This window comes from Ananas comosus, linkage group 17 (genome assembly GCF_001540865.1).
Source record: "Ananas comosus cultivar F153 linkage group 17, ASM154086v1, whole genome shotgun sequence".
Classification (NCBI taxonomy): domain Eukaryota; kingdom Viridiplantae; phylum Streptophyta; class Magnoliopsida; order Poales; family Bromeliaceae; genus Ananas; species Ananas comosus.
Window position 1 is genome coordinate 2471867 of NC_033637.1, and position 12955 is coordinate 2484821.

At 36.6% G+C, this 12955-nt stretch overlaps 3 protein-coding genes across 3 annotated transcripts; 1 reads left to right on the forward strand and 2 right to left on the reverse strand.

Moving 5' to 3' along the window:
- On the reverse strand, nt 160–2374 carry LOC109723021 (ras-related protein RABA2a-like). The gene is made up of 2 exons (XM_020251225.1): nt 2158–2374; nt 160–941 (listed from the first exon to the last, which is right to left on the reverse strand). Exons 1-2 carry the CDS (start codon nt 2329–2331, stop codon nt 456–458), a joined length of 660 nt encoding a protein of 219 aa, XP_020106814.1. The 5' UTR covers nt 2332–2374; the 3' UTR covers nt 160–455.
- Nucleotides 4176–6165, forward strand: LOC109723020 (GDSL esterase/lipase At1g33811-like). Its single transcript, XM_020251224.1, has 5 exons — nt 4176–4589; nt 4685–4809; nt 5007–5255; nt 5334–5607; nt 5690–6165. The coding sequence occupies exons 1-5, from the start codon at nt 4337–4339 to the stop codon at nt 5911–5913; spliced, it is 1125 nt and encodes a 374-aa protein (XP_020106813.1). The 5' UTR covers nt 4176–4336; the 3' UTR covers nt 5914–6165.
- Nucleotides 6345–9932, reverse strand: LOC109723019 (GDSL esterase/lipase At1g71691). The gene is made up of 5 exons (XM_020251223.1): nt 9525–9932; nt 8761–8882; nt 8185–8424; nt 6970–7219; nt 6345–6809 (listed from the first exon to the last, which is right to left on the reverse strand). The coding sequence occupies exons 1-5, from the start codon at nt 9865–9867 to the stop codon at nt 6544–6546; spliced, it is 1221 nt and encodes a 406-aa protein (XP_020106812.1). The 5' UTR covers nt 9868–9932; the 3' UTR covers nt 6345–6543.

Consider the following 12955-nt stretch of genomic DNA (forward strand, 5'->3'; position numbering starts at 1 on the left):
ACTCATTTTACTCTCCCCCATAATTTTTTGGCATCATCATTCATACCGTTTCATTTGTTACATCTGATAAACATTCCTCGAGAAACATTAAAAATTAAGTCCTTGCATATATATACTACAGTTATGCTGGTTGTTTGGCAAATTTGTGAAGCAAAAAAATTTTCATTTGCAGCTGCTTGCCAAATATCTATCTAACATAAAACACATTCACATGTAAACAGTAGTAGTTCACATAAATAAACACCATGAGGATAAAACTAGCCCTACACCACACACCATATCCACCGGTCTCCTTAGCTTAGACATGACAAAAAGTGACTGCAAAACCCACCGAGATCCAATTAAACAAATTAAATAAACTCTCAAGCAAGTCCCAAACCCAGATAAGAACAACAAATTTAAGAACTAAAAAGAATAAATTCCTAACTTGACACCAAATAATTCATCATCAAAAACTATGTTGAGCAGCATTGCTTCTTTGAACTATCAGCATCAGCGGCCGAAACATCGATCGTCTTGCCTTCTTTAACTCCAGTGGATCCCTCCCCGGATTCAGAAGACATCGTATTCTTACTTATCTTTCTGTATATCTCAGCAAGAAGCATCTGAAACGCCTTCTCCACGTTAGTTGCTTCGAGGGCGGAAGTCTCGATGAAGGACAGCCCTTCCCTCTCGGCGTAGCTCTGCGCGTCCTCCGAGGCGACCGCGCGGAGGTGCTTGAGATCTGTCTTGTTGCCGATGAGCATTATCACGATGTGAGCGTCGGCATGATCACGGAGCTCCTTCAGCCACCGACTTACATTCTCGAAGGACGTCGGCTTGGTAACGTCGTAGACAAGGATGGCCCCAAGGGCACCGCGGTAGTAGGCGCTCGTGATCGCCCTGTATCGCTCCTGACCGGCAGTGTCCCATATCTGGGCTTTTATTACTCTGCCCTCGACCTTTGGAAAGCATGTAAACAAAAATGCTACACGCTTTAGTAAGTTGAGAATGTAATAAATAGTTTAAGCATCGTCACATAATAATAGCCGAACAATCATCAATAGCCGAACAATCATCAAACAATAAGGAGAGAAGACGTGCCAACGACAAATTGAAGAACCATAGTAGGTTAGAACCATTTTAGAAAACAACTCGGCTACAACATTGAAGTAGGAATAGGAGAAAATGATGCTTATAAAATCATTACTCAGCCAACTACGGTAAATAATGCATCGTTTATTGACCGAAGAGGAAAAAAAAAGAAGAGCATAAGTGGAGGTCATTAGACAAACAATTTCGACAAATATTTTGCTGGTGTAGAATGAAATGTTGAAAGTCATACAGAAAATAAAAATTCCTCGGAAGTACTGCAGGATCCTCACAAACTAGTGAAAAGCAACAGCTTTTAACTCAACTTCGCAAGCAGAGAGACAACAAGATATAGCGGCGCATCCTCGCGGTATCAGCAAAGCAATGCTTATGAACCTTGCGCAACGCACAAATTTAGTACAAGTTCGGAATGTTCATGTCAATTAAATTCCTTAAAGAGGACGCTTATCAATTTTCTCAACCCAAGTTGTTCTTATTGAAGAGGAATGATGATGAACGGAGAAGAAACAAACACATATAAGCAAGGACACTAGCTAAGGTATAAAGTAATTCTTAACCAAACGAAAGTAAAGGTTTGCAGAATTAAACAAGGCTCAAGAAACCTCTAGAGCTACGGAATGATATATCCTATTCCATGTGATTGTATGCATCAAAATAACTTATGAAAATATATAGACAACTCTCAACTAAAGATCATTAAAAATTTGAACTCTATAAGTGATTCCTCCCCCCACCCCCCCTGAAGTTACTCATAGCTTCCAGGATCACCAACTAAGTTTGCTCTTAACTGCTAATATCTAAATTCTGGGCATCTCCATGTACGCTCAGATCCACTCACAAAATCCACACTACGAGTGAGAAACAAAGATAGATCTGCAGCGCCACAGTCAAAATGATCGCAGATCCGAATTTAGAGACACCCAACGCTTATTAAATAAATTAAATTTTTTTTTAAAAAAAAAAAGAGTCCAAGCATTTATCATTTTCCAAAGAATAAAAAAAAAAAAGGAAGAGAAAAAGAAAAAAGGGAAAGGTGCGTAGTAGTAGCAGTAGTAGTAGTAGTACGTGGAGGGTGCGGGTGGCGAATTCGACGCCGATGGTGGACTTGGACTCGAGGCAGAACTCGTTGCGGGTGAATCGGGAGAGCAGGTTCGACTTCCCCACCCCGGAATCGCCGATTAATACCACCTTGAACAAATAATCGTACTCCTCCTCGCCCCTCCTCCGCGCCCCCGCCATTCCCCCCACCACTCCAATCGCCGATTTATTCCCGATTCCTCCGCTCGCCTCCGCCTCCGCCTCTCTCTCTCTCTCTCTCTCTTTATCTCTCTAGGCTTTACGAGAAAAAAAAAGGTGTCGATAAATTTTAAATTTAAATTTTCTTTTTTTGTGGTTATTTTGGAGACACTGCACGTGTCAAGTACGCCCACCCCGCTACGAAATCATTGGCTTCTCCCGGTGCACCGTCACACAACCAATTATCCATTTATTTTAGTACTTTTTTAATGTATATTTAGCTCCTTCAACTTTTTTTTTTATAAATAATTGCAACAAATTTATACTTGTATATATAACCCTCTCCTTTCCATGCGAGTATTACATTAGCATTTTTAAGTTGAACACGATGATTGAATCAACGTGTTTATATTTATATTCTTGTCTTTTTTTTCTTAACTTAAAAATGATAACAAATACAAAGAAGAATACGGTGATTGAATCATTGTGTTCAAACATGGTGATTGAATTACCTTATTCAAGTTAAAAACGTCATTTATGCGCTCGTGTGGCAATAAAAAAATTATCTATATAAATATAAATTTGTTAGAATTATTTATAAAAAAAAAAAATTGAGAGAGCTAAATGCGAAAAAAAATCCTTTATTTTATCGGCTTCTATTGGCTAAGGTCTAATTTTGGAGTATGATGGCTAAAAATAATTATATATTATTATTATATTTTAAAAAGTCGGACAAGATTGCAATTGTAATTTTATAATATTAAATTAAAGTTTTTTTAATTCTTTCATCCTTCCAAAGAATAAAAATAATATTTTTCGCTAGGCATACAGACAAGGCCTAAATTATAAAAATTTGCTTTGTAATTATAATTCAGATACACAAGTTTTATATATAGATATTTTTTTCGCTTCGTTTATTTTATTTAGAAATAAACTTAGCTGTAAATGTGAATCAATTAGAATTTGAACTCAGGACCTCGGGTACCAACCACCAAGATTTTTTACCACTTACACTAGAGACAATCGGTGATACACAAGTTTTATATAAACACAAGTTAGCGAGTAGAGTAGCGGTTATAGATAAGAGTATCAGTACAGTTATATGAATTGAATGAATACGTAATTTAATATAATATTCGGGTACCAACTATCAAGTCCTTTGCCAATTACACTAGGGATGATCGGTGATACACAAGTTTTATATAAACACAAGTTAGCGAATAGAGTAGCGGTTATAGATAAGAATATCAGTACAGTTATATGAATTTGAATGAATACGTAATTTAATAGAATATTTTATAGTAAAAATCTATTTAATTACAAAATTAAAGCTAAACTATTTTAAACAATGTTTTGCATCTGCAATTTATAATTATTCTAAATTCTAAATATATGGGCTGGGTCAAGGAGTCTCGGTGTTCCAGACCAAAATGTTTATGCTTCAGGCCTATTAACGCTTCACCCATATTTAAACGGGCCTAATTTCTTTTGGGCCTAAATTGTGAGAGTTGGGCCAACACCATCGCACTCGTCTCTACCCAGCTTCTTGAGCATTAAAAAAATATTTTTATATATTAAAAATGAGATTCGAATCTCTACGTGTGACTTTAATTAGAGGTAAGGCCTACTATTTACTAACATTACTTCGTTACACGAACACATTCAAAACCCTATCACCTTTTATCTACTCAACTAATATCCACCGTAGCTACATCTCCTCCACCACCTCCACCATTTATTGCAACCCAAACGAAGTGCATGAACCACCACCCAGTTTTGGCCCAACCAAGCCCTCCTCACGAGCCCCTTATCCCCTTTTAAACCCCAACCGACCCTCATCATTCACCCACCACACACACACACACACACACACACACACAGACCCCATCTTGTAACTTACCCAAGCTAAAGAGCTAAAGCTTATAAGTACACAATGTGCTTATTCACTTCTCTATAAGTGAGAGTGCAAGTTCTCATAGTTAACATACGTATTTTGTGTCTTTGTGCCATGGAGAGACTCAGCAAAGTGATGGTGTTCTCCCTGGGTTTGTTGATTAGGGTGGCCGTGGCATGGTCAAGGGGCCCAAATACTCAGGCCCAAGTTCCATGCTTCTTTATCTTTGGGGACTCATTGGTGGACAATGGTAACAACAACGACATTTTGACTCTGGCCAGGGCCAATTACAGGCCCTATGGGGTTGATTTCCCTCAGGGACCATCAGGGAGGTTCACCAACGGTCGCACCATGGTTGATATCTTAGGTTCGATCGAATCATGCATTCTCTGTTGCATGTGTACATTTTGTATCATGATTGGTGTTGCGTTCTTTTTACACTCTGTGTTTGTGCTGTTGCAGCTCAATTGCTAGGCTTTAGGAACTACATTCCGCCGTATTCAGTGGCGCGAGGAGCCGAGGTTTTGAGGGGCCTGAATTTTGCTTCAGGGGCCGCCGGGATCAGAGGAGAAACCGGAAACAACTTAGTAAAGTTCATAGTTCATTACTTTATCTTACTTTTATCGTAGTTTTGCGGATCTGTAGAATGTCTTAGAATTGTACATCATTTTGCCAATAGTAACAGCATTCTTATGTTTTGATCAGTACTAGGAGTAAATGCATGATTTTGGAAAAAAAAAATGTTTCTGAATTTGTCTTATGATTTTCTCTACTAATTAATCAGGGCGAGCATTATCCCTTGGCTGAACAAGTAAATCACTTCCGCAGCACGCTGCAGCAAATGAAGAGGATATTCAGGGGAAACACAACTCGGCTTGCGGATTACGTAAGCAAATGCATCTTTTATGTAGGGATGGGGAGCAATGACTACTTGAACAACTACTTCATGCCGACTATGTATTCCACCAGCTACGATTACACCCCTAAAACTTACGCCGCGCTCCTCCTCCAAGACTACTCGCGACAGCTCACGGTAAGCATAATCGAGAGCGCTTTTACGTGCATGATCGAAAATCATAACAGGATCAGTTGGTTCATTACCGAATTTCAGGAGCTGTACGATTTGGGTGCTCGTAAAGTGGCTGTCGTTGGTGTCGGACAGATCGGTTGCATACCTTACGAGCTAGCCCGCTATAACAATCGAAGCAATAAGAACAGGACCGGCGTCCAATGCAATGAGACTATAAACAAGGCCATCGTAATGTTCAACACAGGCCTTGTTCAAATGGTTAAGCGTTACAACAACGAACTTCATGAAGCGAAGTTCATCTATGTGAACACCTACGAGAGCTCGAAGGATCTCGCCGCAAATGCTGCTACTTATGGTATCTTACTCCAATATAACTTTAATGTATACTTATGACTTTTGATATATGATTTCTTCTGAGCTTGGCATAATTGAACCAGGTTTTGATGTGATCGATAAAGGGTGCTGCGGTGTTGGGCGAAACAACGGGCAGATTACGTGTCTGCCGCTCCAAATGCCGTGTGAAGATCGGTCAAAATACTTATTTTGGGATGCTTTCCACCCCACAGAGGATGCAAATGTTATCAATGCAAAGAAAGCATACAATTCCACATCTCCCTCTGACGTGTACCCGATGAACATACAGCAGCTTGCATTGGCCTGAGGCCTAAAGAACTAAAAGAGGAACGAATGAAAGTATGATCAGTTTTGAGAGCGCGATTTATCTGGTCTTTCAATCTGTTTACTAATAGATTTCTACAATTAATATCGTATTATTTTCAACCTTTGTCGCAATGATGCTTAGTCCCTCCTCCAAATTTGAAGCTTTTTGTCAGGGATATTATTTCTCTTCCTTTGTTCCTGTATCAATGAACTCTATTTTCCTCTCTTCTAAAACCAGGTCTTGTTCTTTCTTCTATGCGTAGTTTTGTTTTCTGCATTTTTACATATATAGTTTGTGATTCTGAGTATAGAAACCGTATGTTCTTCTACATTTCAAGTTGTATGTCAAATTGTAGTTTCATCGTTTGTACTCATTAAACCGAAGGGCAGATGCTCATAGCCAAAAGCAACTCCAAATTCTTAAACCAACCAAAGTACATAACTAAAATAATATGTTACTTGTTCCTCATGGACTTATCATTGGAACTTCATATGAAGTGCACAATAACTTAAAACACCCAAAACACCAATAAAAATTGGATCAAAAGCAGAATACCTGCCTCAGTTTCTTAATTTCTGTCTCTCAGAGTACCAAACACAATCTGAAGACACATCTTCACACTTCTTTCTCCTAAGATTTTTGAGTCCTCAGGTTCTTTTCTAATCCTATTCTTGGTTGATAACTCGCGAGCTGTAGTATGTTCATGGGGAACACTGAGTTGCTGCTGCCGTTGAAAGCTCGCCGCGCTAATATGATATTGACTTTCGATGTTGGATGAAAAGCGTCCCAGAAAATGTACTGCTCTCGATTATCACACGGAGTTTGGAAAGGGAGGCAGCTGATCTGCCCGCTGTTGCGCCCGATGCCGCAGCATCCACGGTCGATCACGCTGAATCCTGCAGTTAATCAAAATTTTACGAAATAAGAGGGCTAAACAGTTCCTTTTTCTTTTTCTTTTTCTTTTTTTTTTGTGCCTATCTCAGCTTCAGAATAAGCTGTTAACTTAAAGCTCGAAGCATTGAACAAACGAAAATTTCCAGTAACTCAAGAACTCACCATAAGCTGTAGGATGGTTGAGGATATCCGCGAACATATCATAGATGTCAATGTATATAAAATTTGCATTCGCGAGATTTGCGTTCAGGTTGTTGACCATTAACTTGACCTTGTTGTTGAAAGGGAGAACTAGATTGTCGACTTCTTCAGAGCAGTGTGTAAGAAAATTCTGAGCAAGGACACTCGGAATGCATCCCAACACTCCCACATTCGCGATCATAAATTTTCTTGCGCCGAAATTGTATAAGCTCTACAATGACCATAACACAATTCAACACAAGCGACCCAAACATTTGAAGATGACCATCTAAATTTTACAAATTCAAAATAGGTTATTTCCACAATCTGTCAGTTTTAATTAATTACCTGCCCTCTAAATCCTGCCAACTTTACTTAACAACCACTATCATATGAAAGCCAAATTATACAAATACTCGTAAACTAATCCACGCGTTCACAAAATCAAGATTCAACTCAAAAATTTTAAGTGCATATCGGCTCAAGACATATCCACCATGTCGTATCATACTGAAAAGAAATCGACAAAATACGACCCTTTGTCGATGCCCAGCTCAAAACGCTTTTTTATTTAAAATTAACAATTAGTTACTCAAATAAAATATAAAAGATACCAACTGCTCCTAGAGCAGGCGGCAAAGGGCTTATGATTGATACCCAATGTTCAGATTTTGAAGCATAATTGCTTCACATTGTCAGCTAAATTCATCTCTATAAAAAAAAAAAAGAAGCGGATAGCATGTCACTTTTGTCTCAAAAAAACCGCAAAAAAATTAACAAAAGCATATAATAAGCAATTTGTATTTAATAACTCTAAAAAGATAAATATTTAATATTATTGTGTGTTGGCATGCACGCACCAACACGGTACGTCACGACACGCACTGTTCTAATAGATTTTCAGCACAACTCCATGCCATGATACTAAAGTCTTTAATTCAAGTCTAATAATCTAAGTTCAAGTGAGCGTCACGTGCTAATAGATGCTAGGAAAGTTAAGGAAATATAAAAACAGATGGCTGAATGAAAGAACTTAATCAATTTTAACGTTATAAAGTTCGACGGTCCTCTGGAAATGGATGTGCAATAGTGTTCAAAAGCTAAGGGGTTCAGATTGGGTTTGGATCAAATCCTAAATGATTTGGGCTAAGCGAGTCCAAATTACAACTCAAAACTAGGATAGAGATATACACTTACAATGAGCTGGGTTCTGTATTGTCGAATCAAGAGGTCGGAGAATTGATCCTTGTTGTATCGTAAGCGAGTGTTGTAGTTGGGCATGAGGTAGTTGTTGAGATAGTCGTTGCTGCCGAAACCCACGAAGAGGACGGACCGCCTGACGGACTCCGACGTGGCGGCCCTGCCAATTCTCGTGCTAATTTGAGCCAACGAGGCTGCAAAGTTCCGGATCTGCTGGTTGAATGGTATGCGGCCGACCTGCGCAATGTGTGGCAACAACATATGTCAAGGCCAACACAGTAACATAACATCAGAATCAGTTCTAAACTCCATTTCCAAACTCCTTAATTTGTGAGATTATGAGTTCGGTCACCAAATTTTTAAATATATCTCTCGAGTCAGCTACTAGCGAACAAATTTGGAATTAAGTTAGATATGTAGAGCAATTAATGTAGTTTAAATCCTTAATTTTAATCTATATTGGATGGTATATTTATGTAACCATTTGGTTTATATGTGCTTGTGTATTTACATACATTTATATATAGAGAGAGAGAGGGAGAGGGAGAGAGAATATAAGAGAGATGAGCTCACAAAGTTGTGACCCGTCTCATCTAGAATCCCAGCTGCAGCTGAAGCGTAGTTGAACCCAAAACCGAAATTTGAGGATGAAGCCTCGGAATATGGCGGAATAAAAGGTAAACCCAACAACTCGGCTGAATCAACCAGAAAAAAAAAACAAAAAGGGAAAAAGAGAGAGAGAGTTAATGTGGAGGTCAAAATAGTAAATGTACCAACCTGCCATTTAATTAACTATGTGTCCATGTGATATCAAAGCAACACAAATATCTTGGCATTGTTACTCTATATCCTTTTCTGTGAAAAGAAATTTACTATTATCTTGTGTCTTACTCATTGGCTCTACTTCCACTTCATCTATTTATTTGGTTTAAAACATAAATACAGTAAAGAAAGCTACATATAAACTAAGAGCAAAAAATTATTGGAACATGCAATGCAACACTAGTTCTTTAAAAAAAAAAAAAATGTAAAAAAAAAAAGAACAATGGCAATGATAAGATAAATAGCAAAAGAGAAAACTTGTTAAGCACCATATATTAGAGCCCAAATTTTTTTTAAAAAAATTGTTAAGTTGACGCCGTCAACCACATGACCACATACACACACTAAACAAATAAAACAAAAATATACCGTAACTGAGTTATTGCGATATAAGTAATATGATATTACGTATTTTAGTGTACTTTTTTATTGCACGTACGTAATGCAATCTCTGTGTGATTCCAAACAAAACCTAACAAAATACTGACGAACAGCTCCGTGAGCTCGTCTCTCACCGATTTCGTCGACGATAGTGTAGCCGTTGGAGAACCGCCCCGTGGGACCGCCGGAGAAGTCGATGCCGTAAGGGTAGTAGTTCGCCTTCGCAAACGACGGGAGGTCGTTGTTGTTCCCGTTGTCTATAAGAGAGTCTCCGAACACAAACATGGCCGGAACCAACTCTCCGGTCCTCCGCCGGGCACCGGACGACGCAACTCCCTCATCATCACCACCTCCTCGTCCTCCTTGAGCCCTTGACGTTACACAAGATGATGAGATGGTCAAAAGTAGCAGGAGAGAGGTGTGGAGGAAGAGGGAAAATAGTGTGGGGTGTGATGAGGAGGGAGAGTTGGTGGCCATTTAGTTACGAAGCTGCACAAAGTGTGGAGGGTGAGAACAAAGAAAGGACTTGAACAGATCCCAGGTGTAAGAGGGAGGAGGTGAAGTAATAAAGAGGGTAAACATGTTCGCGTACCCTCAACACTGGCCAAAAATTTTATGGGCATAATTTTCAAATTAAGTAGTTTGGAAACTATACGGATCGACGCCACGTGGCTGATCCAACGGCCACGAATCTCCGTTGCTTTTTCTCTCTTTCTTCCTAAAAACACATGATTTTTTTTTAGTTTTAGAACTATGCCATAAAATTTTTGTCCCTCTACACTAGTAGGACCTCCTGTGGACTTCGCCTTAAATTTATTTATTTTTGTTTGGAGTTTTCTCGTTAATTAAGTTGAATTAAGAAATTTTTGAGAGAAAGATGGCACGCTTCCTGTTTTGTTTATTTTTTTAAAAAATAAATTTTGCTGAAAATGTGAATCAACTAGAATTTAAATTTGAAATCTTGGATACCAACAACCAAGCCTTTTGTCATTTCCTCTGCAGACGGTCGGTAGTTGTATCACTTAATCCTTACATATTAGTAGTTAAAACAATATATATAAGGTAAAAATGCGAAAAGCTTATCTGAACTGAACTATGAACCATTTATCTAATCTTTTAAAATTTTAATTTACTATACAACATTTCAAAATTTACACTTACTACTAAATTAATGAATTTGTAGTTACGAGAATCGGATGATATATACTATTTAAATCTGTACAGATAAATAATCGATGTATTCAAATTTTAAAGTTAAATTATTATTGATTAATTCAAATTAGAAAATTAAAAAATTGGACAATAGGGATTATGTCATTGATTCTAATAAAAAAATAAAAAGAAAAAGAAAAAGAAAGAAAGAAAAAAAGGCCATAGGCCTTATCTCAATGGGGGCAATGGTTGAGGTGGGGTTAAAACAAAGAGAGAGAATGGGTAGGTGGGGTGGATCCATAAATGCATGGGGCTGTATATTTGCAGAGGAGTAAATTGGCATGAGTGCTCACGGGAAAACGAAAGGAAGTATGAAAAGACACGTCAATTGCAAATTTATTGAAGGAGCTCCGAGCTCGCAACGTGCAATGTATTTATTCTTTTGACTGCTACAATGTGCAATGAGGAAAAAGGAAATAAATTAACAACAAGAGTGGACCATCTTAAAGTGCAATATAATTTATATATAGTTATTAATATATATTTCCATGTGTCACAATATATGTTGTCCAATGAAACTTGAATACTATTAATAATAAAAAAATAATATTTATTTTCAGTTTTTTATTTTTTATTTAAAAATTAAAAAATTAATAGTAAATATTATTTTATCACTATTAATAATATACTAGCCAAAAAATAGGTGGTAAATAATTTGGTGGTTGGTATCCGAAGTCATAGGTTTGAAGCCTAATTACTTTATATTTTTAATTAAATTTATTTTTTTAAAAAATAAATGAAATAAATAATATGTTACTTTTCGCTTTAAAATATATATATATACTAGCTCAATTATATGTTGTCAACTTGTCATAGAATTAATTCAACCAGAACGAAAGGTCACGCATAAAGCTTTGAAAAAACTAATGGCAATATCTGATGTAAAAACTTTAACTAATAATTAAATGTGAATAGCAATTACATAAGATTTTGTTATAGTAAAACGTTTTTGACATATTTGGCAATAGATTTATTTTTTGAAAAAAAATAGGCACTATTTACTTCATTAATTTAGTAAATAAATTTAATCATATAAATTGAAACAATAAGATCTAAAAAAAAAAAAAAAGAGAACCAATAATAAAAAAAAAAACCAAAAGCAAAGAAAAGAAAAAAAAGGGACAAAAATATTCGAAAGCCTCACCCAGCGCTATTAATCGCAAATTTAAGAAGCATTTATAATTTGATATTTTAAGGGCTACGTGTGATCTGATGGTGATTGGTGACAAGCCATCTCTTGTGAGCAGCGTTTATGTTGGTCCTTCTCTGTTTTGTTTTTTCAAGCCTATGTAATTGTCAACAAATATTCATAATTTTCTTACTTATTATTACAAGTTATTATGAATCTCTAGTCAACATACAATCGGTATACTAATTTGCTCCATAATCCTGTAATAATTAATAATCACTATTTAAAATAATATTTTTTTTTCATATCAAATTATTTGATCCGAATTTGAATTCTGTTTCAAGAAAAAAGTTTGCGCACATAAAAAAAATGCCCAGTTGTAGCGTAGGAAAACATCGAAGCACATGAAATGAATTACTAAGGACAATCAAGCTACATATTATAAGTTTTATATTTATTTATATCATGTAGATGATGGCATACAACAGGTGTTAAATGAACAATCTGCTTCCTAGGAAACCTTGAACAAACAAGTAAATACCGCAACAAGCTTACATTATCTATAAAAACATTAAGGGTCCGTTTGGATTGACGAATCTGTAGATCCAACGTAAGTTGAGTGTAGTGGTGTTTGAGTTTTTTTGAAGTGTGATTATTTTTTGGTTGTTTATTTTGATGTAACTCGTATAGTCTAAGGGTGCGTTTGGTTCACGCTATCTTTTAAAGATTCCTAGTAATCCAATAGGAATAAAAAAATATGACGGTGTTTGGCTAAACGCACTAAGTAATCTAGTTGGTAATATTGGATTCACTTGGGAATAAGATTCACCCCAAAGTACTAATCTCATTCTCTTGAGGGAGGATGGGTATCCTCGTATTGATGGATTTGGGTAATCATAATATGTCTAATCTCTTTCTTTCTCCCTACCCGCCGGTTAATTGATATTATTTTTCTTTACACTCTAATCTCATATCTCTCTCTAAACTTATTTTTCTCTCTAAAATTTAACTTTTTTTTCTCTCTCTAAACTAAGCTTTTTCTCTCTCTTTCTAAAATTTCAATTCTCTTACTCCCTTTAATTTCGACTCTATATCTTTTTCTATTTTTTTAATTATGTTCTCACTCTCTAAATTATGCTCTCTCCCTCTTTTTTCTANCCAAGCTATTTAGGTGACACTATAGAATACTCAAGCTTACATTATCTATAAAAACATTAAGCAGAG